At 49.0% G+C, this 16,980-nt stretch overlaps 1 protein-coding gene across 1 annotated transcript; it reads right to left on the bottom strand.

The window, feature by feature from the left end:
• Nucleotides 1-1,387: 1,387 nt before the first annotated feature.
• On the bottom strand, nt 1,388-16,330 carry DMRT3 (doublesex and mab-3 related transcription factor 3). The gene is given in 3 exon segments (XM_038525618.1): nt 1,388-2,462; nt 2,464-3,161; nt 15,877-16,330. Coding segments are annotated over 3 exon segments (1,425 nt in total). The 3' UTR covers nt 1,388-2,189.
• Between the last annotated feature and the right edge of the window lie 650 nt (nt 16,331-16,980).

Here is a 16,980-nt window from a genome sequence, read left to right as displayed (position 1 = left end):
AGCCTGTGAATTCACTGCCTTACATATGCACAGTTCCTGTTGCTGCTGGCCATTGTCAAAAGGAGTCAAGGACTCTGGTGATCTGTGCGGGTGAAGTCATGCTGTGAAGACACTGTATCTTAAGGAGAGTGTTGCTCAATCCCGGTCATTGAACCTGAAGCTGAAGACAGATTTCGCACCACCATTGGCTCACGGGGAACCTGTTACCACCGTTGCTTGTTACATAAATGCAGATAAGCTTTTGAGGTGAACATACCCTGGGAAATATACTTGTGCCTAGGGAGGCCCAGACATTAGCTCATCACCACAACAGAAAATGTCCCAGACATGGGTCTTTAGGATCAGGGGTCGTATTCGTTTCTTCGTCACTTCCTTGCTTTCTTCCTTTACAGATAGGCTAATGCTTAAATACAATCCGAACAATAAATAGTATTAACTTTAAAGCACCCTGGTATGTACCTATGTCCATGAAATACACATTAGCCCAACTAATATAAGGACCTTTTTCTAATCAAACATTCTCATTCCCACAGTGCCCTAGAGAAATAAAGAAATTTTAATTTTAAATGTCTTTTCTTTTTCCCCCCTCCTGGGACCCATTCAAGGGTGATTGGCAGCTGATAGGAGCGCCCCGTCTCCCAGTGGAGGGAATATCTCAGGCCAAGAGGATTTGTCCTTCTTCCTTCCAGGCTTATTCTAGCATCGGGAGCTCTTTCTGCATCCTCGTCATGCAGAGGCTTTTATTTATGTGCTTATTTACTTCCCTTCCGCCTTCCTAAGTTTATTGTCAGACTTAAGCAGTCGTCTTTGCTTTCATGCACTTGGAAGAATGGACACAGTAAGAGAAGTGGTTGGCAGGGGCACCACTGAACAGCATTGTTTGAAAACTCTCTTTTTAAAATATCTGAGCAAGAATGCAAAAGCTACTGAGCTTAATTAATAGCAGTAAGAGCTCTCATTTATCAAGGGCTTTCTCTCTGTCAGGTACGGTGCTAAGTACTTACATTGTAAACTGTTGCATTGTTACTTTATTCTTTAATGGGACTCTCCATTATCATCCCTGCTTGTCTTGGACCCGTAGACAGGTGCCTTGGACAACAGCAGACACAAAGCGTTCTCTGACATTGAATAGGCACTAAGTATCTGCCGAAGAATTAGATGAATGAGCAGAGGGACTGAACTGAACTCTGTTCTTCGCCAATAAATTCTCCATCTCCCTAAATGCAGCCCCCCAAACTTTGCCATCCCTATCTCTCACTGAATGTCCCATTTAACTGATACCTTGATTCCTGATCCATGCGCTGGTGAGTAGCTTTGACATCGAGTTTCTCTCTTTAGAGATCCTCTTTCCACAAGTAGAAATGACATAAACGAAGATCGTCTCCTTAGTTTATTTTTTTTTTCTAGAGTCCTCAGCATGCTACATTAACCTGACAAAGCTTAATCTTGTGTTCATTTCACAATACATTTCATGCAGTTCACAGCTGTGATTGGCTTTACATTGACATTATGCATGTTTCAATTCAGCCATGTGAAAAGAATAATTCTTAATGGGAGTTTGTCTCCGAAAACTGTCCAAGCTTAAATAAGCATGTGAGCGGTTCACTCTATTCTTAAGTGCAGTCTCTCTCTAAAACGCAGGAAGGATTTTTAGCGTAAGAATATAAGGTCCCTGTGTATCGTCCATTTGCAACCGAACCACTTGCTTTATTTAGGTTTTACAAATCCTGAGGCATCCTCTTTTACAAAAACCGCATTCAAGTATACTATTTTCTCGGACATTCCGGGTTGAGTTGAGGCAGGAGCAAAAGCTGACCTTCAGCTTTAGAGATCTCCCCCCACCCCCCACCTCCCACATCAATCTTCGGTGGCCCCGGCTTTCCCAAGACTATTCTTAGCATCAGACCCTCTTTTAACAATACACATTCAGCACTAAAGCCACAGAGCAGAGCTATTTGGCATTTCCCAATGAAGTGCAAGAAATTAAATAAGTTATGTTTTTATTGCTAAGGTATATAGCATCGAGCACAGTCACTTTGTCAAACAGAAGGAGAGAGGGTATGCACAGGAGGTGGCCTCTCTCCCCGCACAGGGGGAGGGCAGGGGGGGAGGGGGAGGAGGGGGGTTTCAAATGCACAGAAAAAAAAAAAAAAAAGGTCACCTGGTCACACCCCCCCCAGCAGTGCGCTTTAGGAGGAAGTGTTGAGTATTCTAGAGTCTGAGGAGTCGGACCTCTCGTCATAGTCCTCCTCGGCGTAGAGCGGCTGCTTGGCCACGATGGGACAGCCGTCGTCGGGGAGCGAGATGCGGGGGTCCTCGGGGGCGCGCGCGGGCAGGACCGGGGAGCCCCGGAAGACGCCGGCGGAGTTGGCGGGGAAGGGGCCCACGTACTGGGACCTCAGCTGGTACTGCTGCTGCAAGGTCATGGTGTTCCACAGGGTCACGTCGTTGGGCAGGAAAGGGGCTCGACTGGTTCCTGGCCAAGGTATTCCTCAGCATCAGCGGGTACCGGGGCGGCTGGGGGAAGGGGTGCTGCAGGGGCACGGCCAGCGGGCTGGGGACCACGTTGGCCGAGTCGGCCGAGAAGCGCAGCGTGTCCGGGACCCTGAAGGCCGAGCCCACGGACCACTTGGAGGACGAGAGCGGGTAGGAGCCCAGGCCGTGTTCGAAGAGGTGCCCGTTGGGGGGCAGCACCAGCGCCTCGGGCTCGGCCGCGGTCCGCTCGGAGGCCGCCGCCGCCGACGAGCGGCTGGACAGCAGGACCTCCACGGCGCCCACCAGGTCCCCCCCGCAGCCCTTGAGGATGAGCTCCAGCACCGCCGGCTTCTGGCCCGGGAAGATCTTCTTCAGCACCTCCAGGGGCGGCCGGTTGGCCTTGAGGCTGAAGGGCAGGGACACGGTCCCCGAGGGGCCCTCGATCAGCAGGTGGCTCTGCTCCGCGGCGCACCTGGGGCTGCCGGGCCGGCTCCCGGGGGGGCCCCCGCTCTTCGCGAGCGCGTAGCCGCCTTCGTCCACCGACACCACCTCGGGGCTCTCCGGGCCGAAGCAGCCCTTGCTTGGGGCCACGTCCGGGGAGCTCCTCTGGTCCGCCTCCTTGTCGCTGAAGCTCTCGGCGTTGTCGGCCGAGCCGCCGCCGTCCCCCAGCCGCTCCTCGGCCAGATCTGGAAAGCGGACAACAGCTGGGTTAATCCTTCCCCGGTGTGGGAGGGCGCGGAAAGAGGAACAGATGTGCTGGGGCCCGAGCCCCCCACCCCCACCCCCCACCCCACCCCACCCCACCCCCACCCCCAGGCCATTTGGAAGGAGGAATGCAAGCTGGTGGGTGCCAACACGCTGGAAGCCTGCTTTTCTTCTTTTTCTTTCTTTCTTTCTTTCTTTTTTTTTTTTAAGCAAGGGCTACACCCAATGTGAGGCTTGAACTCATGACCCTGAGATCAAGAGTCGCAGGCTCTAGGGCTGAGCCAGCCAGGCGCCCCCCCCCCCCCCCCCGCCACCCCCACCGCCACACACACCTCCGTTCAGGAAGCTTTTTTAAGAAAAGAAATCCTAACCACCTCACTGGAGAACGGGGACGGAAAAAAAAAAGACTAAAAAAGATCTAGAAATTGGAGCAATTTCTCAGACAGAGCAGCTTGCCTCAAACACAGAACAGTGATGGGATACCTATAACCCTAAAGGATGTGGCTGTCAGGGCAGTAATGATCTAAATGAAGACGCTCTGTAGGTCTAGGGATTGACGCAGCCCAGGGAAGGCCAGAAAAATGAGCTCGGGTTTGTCTCCCGGCTCCTTTTCTGCACATGAGGTGCCTGGTGTCAACTAGGGACATCATCCCACGTAGGGACACCCTATATGGGTCGTGCACCCCATATATATATATATATATATATACACACACACACACACACACACACACGTATCCATGGAAGAGAATTTTTATATCTTAAATCCATTTCCCAGAGGCAGATTTTGTGTTAAATATGCCTCGTGAACTAGTCCTATGTTTCATCAGGTTACCATGTACCATAACTAATCAATAGAATTTCCAGAAAGAAGCCTCTATCCATTGAAATCTTTCTTGCACGGCCACTCGAGGGACTGACAGATTTGGTCTCCTGGAGCTTGCAGTAGAGGGCAAGCAAAACCAGCTGTGAATTCTCAATGGTGGGGCAGGTCGCAGGACAGGAAGGAAACGGCTGGAGAGATTTGTCAAACTGCGTCGGGGCATGATCCTTCAATGAAACAATGCGCCCATAACTCCGGGACCATGGGGGTGCAAGAGGTAAAAACGTTTCACAAACTGTTTTATTAGTAAGGTTCATGGAGAGGATTTAAAGATACCTTCTTGAATTATACCAAAAGGAAGGAAAAGCTTCCCAAATAAAGCAGAGATTTGCTGTGAACTAAACCAGCTGCAAATGTCACATTTTGACCTAACACATTACCCCCCCCAAAGGGCTAGTATTACAGCGCAAAGTGGGCAGAAAGGAGTAGGTAGGACTGGTTTGCTTGCAGTAGGAAATGCCAACAGACTTTTATAATAAAAAGAACATATTCTTTATTAGCATGCTCTGTGCAAGGAGATTTTTATCCTTTTGAAAACATTGGCTGTCTCTACTCAAAGCCAGTGTAACTGATCTAAAGATGAAAATTATTAATGACCCAGTTGTCAGGTTGTAAACAATCGCTTTGCCTGTGTTTTCTGCGGCCCTTTCTGAATAGCTTCATTGTCACCTTCTCTGTGGGCACACCTGATTATATTTAGAAAGCCAGCCGGTGAAATTTCATCATAGCAGCTGCAAAAATCTATCTCCTCCAATTTGTTTTTGTTTATTTTAAAAGCCTTAAGACAAAGGCCCGTTTATGAACATTCTTCTAACGTGAGATTTATCTTCAATATAATGGGGAAATAAAACGTTGGTCCTCCACAAAGCAATAAATAAATACCTGCCAAGCAAAGACAAATACGTCTTAAAATATGTTTAAACTGTATCAGTGCAACTTTGAGCCATAAATCTGATACAAATTCACACTTATCCCAAGTTTGCAGATTAATAAGCCACTGCTTTTTCCAATACACAATGTAAGGTTTCTATGCGGGGATCATCTGCAGCCTGCACGTATCAAGCCAACTTTGCTTTCTAGAACAGCTCTGGGACGTGCACAAGACCTGTTTTGGTAAGAGAAACTTGACATCTCCCCTCCTGCAACCCCCTAGGACAGGGGACACAGATGCCCTGTCCTCTGAGTGAATGTGTATTTGTTCTTAAACCAAAAAAGGAAAAACAACACAGAAAAAGCTTCTACAGATTCCCATTCTAAGCAACTAGACCTACCTACATTCTGACTCATGACCCCATGCATACCTCTTGGCAGTTACTCTGTCACGAAACACTTGAAAATGAGTGGACACAGTGACAGTACGTTAGCTCAGCACTGATGTGAACACATAATTGGACTTGGGCCCCTGCTCAGTGGGGCTTGGGAACACAAGCCAAATACACTCCCCAGGGAAATAGAAAATAAAATTATGCTTTAAATACTGTGTATCTCTAAACAGGGTTTTTGAATTTAACTTTAGCTTTCCTTACCTATTATTTTCAGTATCAAGTATCTGTATGCCTGTAATATGCAAGATACTGAGAGAAACAGAAAAAAAGGAAGTGAAAAATACCAGGAAGTGTAAGACTAGCCCCTAATCTGTGGGACTTAGTATCTAGTTGGGCAGATAAGATGCATGGGGATGGAGAAAAGCAAACATAGCCAGAAAGAACTTGCTTTGTATCCAGGATGATACATACTGTACACAAATGTTCACAGTGGCATCATCCGCAACAGACAAAAGGTGGGAGCAACCCAGGTGTCCCCAGTGGATAAATGGATAAATAAAATGTGATACACACATGCAATGGAATATTAGTCTCAAAATGTAATGAAATTCTGACCCCGGGTTATGATAGGGATGAACTCTAAAAATATGCTAAATGAAATAAGTCAGTCACAAGAGGACAAATACTCTGATTCCACTTATGTGAGGTTCCTAGAATAGACAAATTCACAGAGATTGAGAGTAGAAGGATCATTAACAGGATCTGGGAGGGAGGGGGAGAGGGACAGAATGGCACTTATCCTGTCACTGGTACAGGGGATTCAGATGATAAAAAAGTTCTGGAAATGGACAGTAGTGGTGGTAGCACAACATGGTGAATATTACTCAATGCCACTACATTGTACCCCTAAAAAAAGTTAAAATAGTAAATTTTATATTATGTATATTTTACCACAATAAAAAAAAAGATAAATATGACACACAGTACACAGCAATATAAGAGATGGTGAGATTTTTTTTTTCTTTTTGAAAGCAAGAGAAACTACTGGTTCTTCTACGAAATAAGTATATAAGTACAGCTAGGAAGCTCAAAACTTAGCTATTTTTTAATGAGTGAACCTAAAAGAGGCTTCCTATTTTAAAAAATAACTTTTCCCAGGGTGTGTGGCTGGCTCAGTCCAGGGAGTTTGTGACTCTTGATCTCCAGGTAGTGAGTTCAAGCCCCACGTTAAACGTAGAGTTTACTTTAAAAAAAAAAAAAAATCTTAAATAAAAAAAAAAGATAATTTTTCCCATGCCGGATGAGCTGCAAACACTGAACACATGTGTGGAAAATGTTTTAAGGTCTCTCAACAAACTCACTCTTCCACAGAACACTTCAGTCTCCAGAAGAAAGTGATTCAAAGCACAGAAGTTTAGCCAAAGGGAGCTAGAGAATGATGTCCCAGTTAATCTGACACATCTGCCATTACGAAAATGTAGTATTTTTTTTTCCCCAAAATGGCAAAAGATATACAATCCTGAAGTACTGGATAGTGGATGACAAGACTATAAACCTGAAAATACAGAATTCTACTCTTGTGCCTATGTTCCTGTTCTGCAGAACAAGCCACAACAGAATCTTATATGGGGTGCCAGCTTGCTCACCAGCTGTGAACCCCCAGGACTGCAAGGGCCCCTGCCTTTCTGATTTCTTGTGCCACCCTGCTACGTGGCATGCCCAGAGCAGCACGTGCTTCTGGTAACTTCTCAGGGGGAGTGGTGATGGTGGTGGGCTGGGCTGTGCCCATTCATCCACACTGTCTTCTCAGGTTTCAGGGCAGTCGGCCTCTCCAGCTTGGGTGTCCAGGCGATGGCCAGATGGGAAAAAAAACAAAAAACAAAAAACAAAAACAAAACAAAACAACCTAACAGGGTGTCAGAGGAATGAAATCTAAAAAGTAGAAAGTCAGGGTATCCCAACCAACTGGGCTCAGTGCTGCTGATACCGTGTTCAAAGGGAAGACCTAGACCTTGAAGGAAGCGGGGAGTGGGACACACCCAAGGCTTTTGTGCACCTGAGCCCCGCATAAAAGTCCTCCTACAGGCTGGTGGGTGAGCAAGATCCCTCTCAACGGCCAAGGCTGTTGGGGTTGCAAAGCTGGACAAGGCAAGACTAGCCTCTCACCTTGTGCCAGGAGTCCCTCCTCACCATCATAATTTCTGAAGGGCAGACTGCAGAGCCCCTGCAATTTTGTGGCACTATGGTATCTAGTATTGGATATACAGCTGTACCTACACTGGATGTATTGTAAATTGTTCTATAAATACAGACTTTCACGAGTAATTATAGAGGGTGGGTTTTGAGCTCAGTGATAAAGGGTAACTTAATAATGGGTGTTTCTTTACATCTCTAGGTTTTTTCCCCCCTAAATGAACTTTATGAAATGTTCGTGTTGGTTTAAAACACAAAGGCCTTTCTAGATACAGAAATGTGACACTGCCAACCAACAAAATGAAAAGGGAAATAGTCCCCGAACACTTGACCCTCTTTCTCCTCGAACCTAACACCCTAATTCCTAGGACATAGACAGTAAGAATATACTCCAGCTGATAACATTTTTACCCCTAGCATCTGGGTGCAGGAAGCCATGCCTACTAGTCAAAAAAGTAGAAAGACACAAATTTCATTTGATATTCCAAGTCACCTATTGGAAGTGATACAATCTGTTGTTTCTAAGGCTTAAACAGACAGGTATTTTTAAAAAGTCTTACTACTCACTCTTCAAATTCATATTTTTCGTGATATAGACATGCTCCTAGCCACCCCTAAGCTAAACCCTTCACTCGGGTCAAAATATGTAAAAGAAGTAGATATTCAATTAAGAAGGAAATTTTTTCTATCAATAATATGCTACCAACTTCAAAAAAATACATAAGCCTTAAGATAGCTACAAGACCTTTTTTTTTATCCCCTTTTGCTACAGACTTTAGGGAAAGAAACTGAACACTCACACAAAAGTGACTTCCAATCTAAAACTACAGTTTGTGGAGTGCCTGAGTGGCTCAGTGGTTGAGCATCTGCCTTCAGCTCAGGTCATGATCAGGTCCTGGGATCGAGTCTCACATTGGACTCCCCACAGGGAGCCTGCTTCTCCCTCTGCCTATGTCTCTGCCTCTCTCTTTGCGTCTCTCATGAATAAATAAAAAATCTTTAAAATTAAATAAAACTATGGTTTGCAATATCTTTCCTCCTTTAGAGGACTTTTTAAATATGAAAATGTAGTTACATATATATACATTTTAAAGACCTAGGGATCCCTGGGTGGCGCAGCGGTTTGGCGCCTGCCTTTGGCCCAGGGCGGGATCCTGGAGACTCTGGATCGAATCCCACGTCGGGCTCCCGGTGCATGGAGCCTGCTTCTCCCTCTGCCTGTGTCTCTGCCTCTTTCTCTCTCTCTCTCTCTGTGACTATCATAAATAAATTTTAAAAAATTAAAAAAAATAAAGACCTAGGTATTCATTTCAAATAGTTTGGTAAACCAACCACACATGTGAAATAAACACAAAAATGGAGACTCTTTCAGGCTTCAATGTGGTGGGTTTTTCCATTCTATCCCATTATACCTACAAAAATATTATATTGAATGAAAACACAAAAACATTGGCATAGAGAGGAACATTTCCTAGAACAAAAGTCACTGGACTTTTTTTTCTTTTGAAATCATGTCATTTTGGGACGTGGATTGTATGGCCTCTTATGCTGACTTGAGCTTTAGGGGACACACCTCTGAGTGTACCCTGATGAGTGGTTTTCTAAGCACCCAAATCTTAAAGCAATGACAGGGAAAAAGCCCAGGCAGGACCTGGTGCTTCTAGAAGAGACCAATGGCCAGTCAGAACGCTAACAGGAGACACACGTTTTTACATTTCTGTTATCTTTATCTCACACTAGAAGTGCTGAATCATAAAAAAAACAAACAACAACAACAACAACAAAACCAAAACCTGAGTGGCTGAAAATCTAAAGTACAGCAGGAAATGAGTATCAGTGGAAAATCTTTTTCTTTCTGGGTTGGTGAGGGTTGGGGGAGGACCTGTGAAGAGTACAAATCGTCACGCTTTGCTTTTTAAAAAATCATTAACATAATATAATAACATAACATAATCATTAATAATATATGGAGGAATCAGGATGGTTCCTTGGGATCAATATTGGGGGGAACACTGCTATAGAAAGAGCAGAACTTAAGAAAATAAAACTTGCAATGGTGGACTTCGTACATCCTGCAAAAATTGAGTTTTGACCCCTTCAGTGACTCAGGAACGCTTTTCAAGAAGCAGGAGAAAAATCATCTATAAATCCACATGTTCATTGGGAACTGACAGAAATGCAGCTCTCTATTCATCTGTTTAACAGAAACCCTTAAGTCTCTCACCATGCCCCCAGCACTTATTAGGTAAGATTACACAGAGCTGATCAAAACATTGCCTCTTGGTCACTGAGAGGCTTGCAGTTTAACTAGTCTTCTGCAAAATTTTTCCACGTTATCCGTGCGGTTGGTCATATTTTACATTAAAACACAGCAAATCACCTCGAGGGCCAGCCGCTGGGCAGGCTAAGGTGTATTCATAGGGTTCACGCTGTTGTAAACATTGGCACGTAGAGACAATGGTTGCAACAAATACTCATATTGAACTAACAGAAGTAATAAGCGGTGAGAGCAGAACACCAATCCCAGCTCCGTAAAACGTACGCCTGCCTGGTCACTGGAAGCAGAAACAGGGATGAGAGATTCAGTAAAGAACTGACCCGTTCTGAATGTTCGGTTTTCCACAATACTGTTAATTTCGGTATTGTAATACTGTTAATTCAGTTGACTGTGCTTGTTTTTTAATAGCTGTTTAATTAGAAAATAAAATGGAAAAAAAACCCACCAAGTTTTTTCGTTTTAGCTTCTTTAGAGAAGTCTTCGGTGCAGAGACAAGGGGGTGACTCACTAGCCTGTAGGACGCTGGAGAGTGACATGACCTAATCCCAAGGTGATGGACCTGGGAGGATCCAGTTGTTCTACTACTTGGGCCCTGATCTCTGCCACGAGCTCCCATGCGTCCCTCACTTCCAGGCCCACTGTGCCATTAGGGCCACGTGGGACTAGACATGAAAATCCAGAGATCAGAGGAGCCAGAACAGGTTAAAAAGCCAAAGAAAGGAGGAAAACAAGAGGGGAGGCAGAGGGGATGGAGAGGGAGAGGGGAGAAAGGGAGGCAGGCAAATAGATTAGGAGCTCCATCCTCTTCTGTCAGGAAGAAGTGCAACATTTCCAGAACGGGGCTCCAAGTCCTCCAGGGACATTGATTTATGAAGATTTACTCACTTTCTCTCTGTAAAGCTGTTAGCAGAAAGTGCTGACTGGCCACAGCAAAGAATTTCTCATCAATGCTCTTTGATTGTATTTTGCAAACAAAATGCCTGTTGCTTGGTAACATTTCACTTGAGCCTGACCTTCCCCGAAAGTTATTGCTATCAGATTCGATTTACACTGTCCTCCTGTGATTACTGTAATCTTTTAAACCCGGGAGTTCATCCATCAGGGAAAAGAAAAGTTGGTTGTGTAAGTCGAGAGCACAGCTATCCACCAGATTTATAACCCAGAGGAGTGTGTTGGGGGGGGGGGGGGGCTCGTTCTCGGATGGCAGTGGGCCTGTGGTGGCCAGACATGAGGGGATAACACCCTTTTTTCCTGTCAGCCCTGTCCTCGGCACCACAAGAGGATCACCAGAGGCTCCCCAGAAAGAAAGAGAAGCTGGTGGATGCCCCGGAAGACCCCCACACTGAGGGGCGACTGGCGCTGGGTGGGGACTGCCTAGGCCCAGGGTGGCCAGATAGGATGCCAGGACACCCATTTACATTCGAACTTCAGATGAATAACGAAAAGCTTTTTAGTTGCAGTATGCACCCTGGATTATATTTTTTAAAGATTTAATTTATTTATTCATGAGAGACACAGAGAGGCAGAGACATAGGGGGAGAAGCAGGCTCCCTGCAGGGACCTCGATAAGGGACTGGTCCCAGGACCTGATCATAACCTGAGCCCAAGGCAGATGCTCAACCACTGAGCCACCCAGGTGCTCAAACCATGCAATATTTGACATCCTTTTTTTTTTTTTTTTGGCTATTTGCACATTTTTTGTGCTAAATCTGGCAACACACCGAAGCTGAAGCTCCGGAGGCAAGGAGGCAGCAGGGAGGGAGCAGGAAGGGCATGGGGGGCTGCGGGCTCCTGGGCCCTGTAGTGCAACCCCCAGAGTGAGCCAGGAGGGAGCCTGTAGCACCCGAGCCTATGCCTACGAGCTAGCTGGCCGTGTGCGCCTGTCCTAGGGCCCCGCTGCCCCCCCTCCATGATGGCCCGCCCCTGTCCCCCTCCGGACCCTGCCCAAGCCCTCTGCCTGCACCACCTGAGCTGCGCCATGGTTTGGAAGAGACCATGACTTCAGGACCTCAGGACGGTTTGCTCCTCTGCATTTGGTTGGTTTTGTGTTTCCAAGCGCAACTGAAAGCAGGTTCCTTGCCCCAAATCAAGGTGTCTTAAATAACCAGATCCCATCTTTAAAATTTGTAAACCCATTTCATGAATGACTTTGAAGTCTTTCCCGCTTTTTCGTTTGCTTCTGTCCTATCATCACCAGGATTTCCCATTACGGCCTGGACTGGTGATCCCGTAACAATCATGGTACTAGCAGGTGCATCTGTCTCTTTAAATAATAATAATAATAATAATAATAATAAAGTACATTACTTAGGAAGCAGATGGGACAGGACCCAATCAAGCTGGAGCAAAAAAGCACAGAGCTGGCATTAGGTTGCTAAGACGGGCGGAGCAGGAGGTAAAACTAAATAGTTTTCCATAATCACCTGACTTCTCCCCTGCCCTATAGGTCTCTTGTTTGCTCCTTTCCAGGAGACCCACTCGTGAAGGGAGCTCCTGCTTTCCTATCTGATCCTCTTCTTCTGTCCTAACCAAATACGCTGGTTTTTTTAAATTTCTTTTTCCTTTAAGAACATTTGAAGGAACTTGTGTACCTATTCATTTTGTAGACAAATGTAGGAAGTATCTATAGCCACAGGTCTTTCCTTGCACAGCTCTAGGGGACCCAGGACACTCTCCTGGAGCGAAAAGCTGGCCGTGGGGGAAGGGATGAGAACACAGGTATGTAACTTTAGCTTCTCACCTTGGTCCTGACCCTTAACTTTCCTCAGCTCTAGAGCTTACGTCCTGAAAGTCTGGCTTGGCTGGTTGAAGCTGCTGACTCAGATACAGTAAGATCTGAAAGAAGCTGACACTTCCCAGGCTATTTTCATGGGGGGAGGCAGGAGGGTGAAGAGGCTGAAGAGGGAATTTAGGAGAGTAAGTGAGTCAATGCTACAAAGAAGCTAAAATTAGAATCTCAGGCTCAATCAAAATTTATTACTATGAGGCCGTTCATAGACGAACATCAAGACGAACAGCAAGAGAAATGTACACCCAGAAGGAAAAAAGAACGCTCCAATACAGAACTAGAATTAATAACATTAGACTATGAAAAATTCTCCTTCAAGCCACTGCCACCTTGGAAAGGATGCTCAGCGAGCTTACTACACTCTTGGGTTAAAATCACCCTCATTCCTTTAAAGAATCTGAAGCAGAGTTTTAGAGATTTCTTTCAGCAACAGAACTGAATTTTGGTGTTAACGTGTCACTCCCCTAACAGGGTGTTTTTCTTCCAGCAGTGTCCAAGAAACATACCCTTCTCTGGGGCAAGTGGTTTTTCTCAAGGATTTCTGGAGAGGTAAAAGGACTCCTGAGTTTCTGCACCTGTGTTTGTATCCAACAACAAAAAGGCATATGTCTCCATAGCTATGTACAAAAGAGGCCCTTTTCAAAAAGAACCAATGGCATTTTTGACATAGATCTCACAGACAAATCTGTAGAATGTGCCAGCAGGTATTTAGATGCCTAATGGTCTGTGAGCTTACGGTACATGTGGACCTACTATTCAAATAGAGCTTTACTTCTCTAAACATAGTGATCTATTTGTCCAGGATGGCATGTTACATACGTTCCCAAAACAACTGCAAAAAGGCATAATACAGACAGTAACTGGGATTCACATCTAGACAGTTTTCCCTAACTTAAACTCAAAAGAAGCTTTCTCCATATAAAGCATTGCATAGAACCGATCCCCTTGTAAGCTTGCCTTCCTAATGGGAAATAATTATCTCTTCTTTTTCTCTCTCCTCCCACCTTTGGATTGGTGATTGGCTTTTTTTTCCCCTTAAAGAATGGAATTATGGGGTCGAACCAATGGAAAGAAGAGAACAAAAGTTATATAAATGAATATGCATAGTATGCAGCCTGAAGAATTGGAAACTAGGCTTTTTGGTCTCTGAGGGCTCAGTGCTCCAAAGCCACCACTCTGACCCCTCCTCGTGGTAAATCCTAGTCTCCTTTTCAATCCCTTGTTTTTCAATTTGGAAGGCTCAGGCGATCCCTGAATAATTGGTTTGGAGTCAGAGAGCACGCACCAGGTCTGGTTTGTCCAGTTGAAATCTGCCTCCCTCTTTTATTCCCCCAAGGCGTGCTACCGCAGCTGCTACCCCGCCTTCCTTCCGGCTCCCACTACCCCCTCCTCCCCTGGTTGTTTGGGTTTTGCGACTCTTTAGAAACCTTGAACTTTGGCTATCCCAAAGACTGGTTTGAAGACTGAAGAGCACAGAATATGAAAGAATGCCCTCTTGGACAAAGACTCCAGAACCCAATGCCCTTGGGGCGCTGCTGGGCAGATGGGCCACTGCAAAATGCTACTACCCTTGGCCTACGCAGACTCCTGCTCTGATGTTGGGGAAATGAAGACAGAGAAACTGGAAATGCAAAGGCTAAGGAAAGCTAGTGGCAGGGATCAACTTCTAGAACTGAGACACAACTCTCCTAGTTACTCATCTCAACTTAAAGGAGAAAGCAGAAAGAATTTTCTTGAATCTTCTTTCTCCCCGCCTCCCATTTCTCTATGGCAAATCTACACATACAAAGAGATGAGAGGGACAAAAGATTGACGGGGCATGTGTGTGTGTGTTGGGGGGGGGGCAGGTGCTCATTACTCACAGATATGCTTATACCCTACTTTGGATTAAAGAGCCACAAAATCCATGTTCAGCAAGCTGTCCTCTGCCATAAAACGCCCAGGCCTACTCTTCACGTAAGATGTTCTCAGAGCTTCAGACCTGCAGAGCATAACTGAGCAATAGGACAGCCGACCTGTGCCATCCATGCTTCCTGTCCACTCACTCGTGAGTCTGCATTTCCCCAGCTCCATACAGCAGTCCAGTGCTCCCCGAAAGCATCTTTCCAAAAGCCAGGGTTAATGTCTTTTTTTTTGGGGGGGGGGTGGAGAGGAGTGGTGTAGGCAGAAGCTCTATCACAGTTCTACCTACAGGAGGGCTCTGCGCCTTCCAGGGTCTTCCTTTCCCAAAATTTTAGCAGCGCTTCTCTCCCCCTTCCTGGGCAGATGGGGCTTTTTTGCTTTGTACATCTGCCCCAGCCCAAGGGAAACACCAAACACACATCTACTGAATCCCAGCAGCCAAAAATCAAAGGAGCACTTGGGCTGGGTAGGATGACAAGCTAGAGATTCCCCAGGAGGAAAGAGACTCAACCTGGGCCTGCAGGCCTGGGGAGAAAGCAGATGATGGAAGCTGGGAGGTGGGGTGTGGGAATACAGGCACCTCCAAGACTCTGGGCAGACCCACCCTCTCTACACAGCCCAGCAGAGGAGGAAGGGAAGGGGCGGTGAGAGCGCCTTTGCTCTTAGCAGCAACAGGCCCACCACACCTGCCTAGAATCAGAAAGGGCTGGGCAGAGGTGTCCTCCGCCGCCATAGGTCAAGTTTTATTTGTTTTTCTTTAAACCACAGAGACAACCGAGGACGCCTGAGGAACGGTGGTAAACCATCTGGGCAGCTCTGCAAGCTCCGGGTGCGGGTGCGCCAGAGTCCGGCCGCCACCGGTTCAGGAAGCTTTCTGGCCCTTTTCAATGAGGCTGCTACATGGGGCTTCCTTCAGATCGCAAGAAGCTGGAAGCCACAGCGCGTTACTAGAAAGGCTTCTGGGTCACTCGAAGTCCCCGGCCCGCGAAGCACGCCCGGCTCGGACTCGGCCAAGCCTTGGCCTGGGCCATTTACCTGCGCCCACCTGTCCCAGCCTCCAAAGGCGAGGCCCTCGATGCTCGCAGCCTGGGAAGCCTGGCCTCGCCGTGGGGTGTGCGCCCGCGTGGGTTTTAACTTGGTCCCGCTTCGACCTCTTTATGTGCCGGCCGAGGCGACCACGTCCCCCCTTTTTACCTGGGGAGCCCGGCTTCCACCGGCTCGGGGTCCGGACGGCAGGCCGGCCTGCGCCCGGAGAGTGGGGACCGGCTCGGCGGGGTGGGGCGAAGGCCCGAGCACCTCCTCCGGTAACTGGAAGTAAACTGCGAAGTTTCCTCCCGCGCGGCGCCGGCGCCCGCGCCCGCGCCCGCTCCCGCCCGGCGGCTCTTACCTGGCTTGGCGAGGGGCGCCTGCAACGCCCCGGGCTGCGGCTCCGAGGCCCAGCGCAGCGCGGCGGCGGCGGCCAAGTCCGCGGCGGGCCGGGGCGGCGGCGGCTGGGACGGCTGCGAGGTCTGCGGCGGCGGCGGGGCGGCGGCGGCGTCCCCCGGCGGCGGGGGTCCCGGCAGGGCGCGCAGCGAGTCCGGGATGAGGCTCTCGAGGCTCTCGTTGGCCTGCTGCCGGCGCAGCGCCACCTGCGCGGCCATGACCCGCTGCCGCTCGATGATGAGGATGCACTTCTCGCAGGTGCAGTCCTTGAAGCGGCAGTAGCGCTTGTGGCCCTTGAGCCAGGACAGCACGCCGTGGTTGCGGCAGCGCGCGCACTTGGGCGTGCGCTGCAAGGGCGCCCGCGGCGGCTGCGACACCGGGCCGCCCATGTACAGGTAGGGGGAGCCGTAGCCGTTCATGTCCGGGACTCCGGGAAGGGCGGGCGCGAGGGCGGGGCGCGAGGGCGCCGGCCGGCGGGGCAGGGAGGCCGGCCCCGGGGCGGCCCGCGGGCGGCGCGGTCCTCGGTCCCGCAGCCCCGGCGGCCGCGTGCGCTCCCGGGCGGCGGGAGGCGCGGCTGCGGTCGTCCCGGGCCCCGCGGCTGCTCGGCAATCCCGCCAGCGGCGGCCTCGGCCCGCACGTCCCCCCCGGCCGCCGGGGCGCTGCGGCGGCTGCGGAGAGCCGGCGAGAGCTGGGTTGAGGTCTGAGCAGCGCGTCTGCAGCTCCCGCGCGCGCCGGCCGGCCCGGCACCTCCTCCGCCGCCGCCCTCCCCCACCCCTCCTCCCTCCCTCCGCCACCCCACCCCCACCCCACCCCACCCCACCCCCGGGGTCCCGAGCTCCTGGCACTCCCCGCTCCCCGCCTTCCTCCTTCCCGCCCGCGCCCCCGGCGTCCCTGCACTTCACCTTCCTCGCCACCTGCCGCCAGGCCACTCGGGCGGGGGGCGCTCACGGCCCCCGGCTCCGAGCTCCCCACGCTTTGCCCGACTGCGGCGCTCCGGGGACGCGGCGGGGCACTCGGGGCGGGGACGAGGTGGACCGGCGGGGGCGAGGCGGGGTGCCCGGAGGCCAGT

Source organism: Canis lupus, chromosome 1 (genome assembly GCF_011100685.1).
Source record: "Canis lupus familiaris isolate Mischka breed German Shepherd chromosome 1, alternate assembly UU_Cfam_GSD_1.0, whole genome shotgun sequence".
NCBI classification, from domain to species: Eukaryota; Metazoa; Chordata; class Mammalia; order Carnivora; family Canidae; genus Canis; species Canis lupus.
This window is presented reverse-complemented; position numbering and strand designations above follow the sequence as displayed.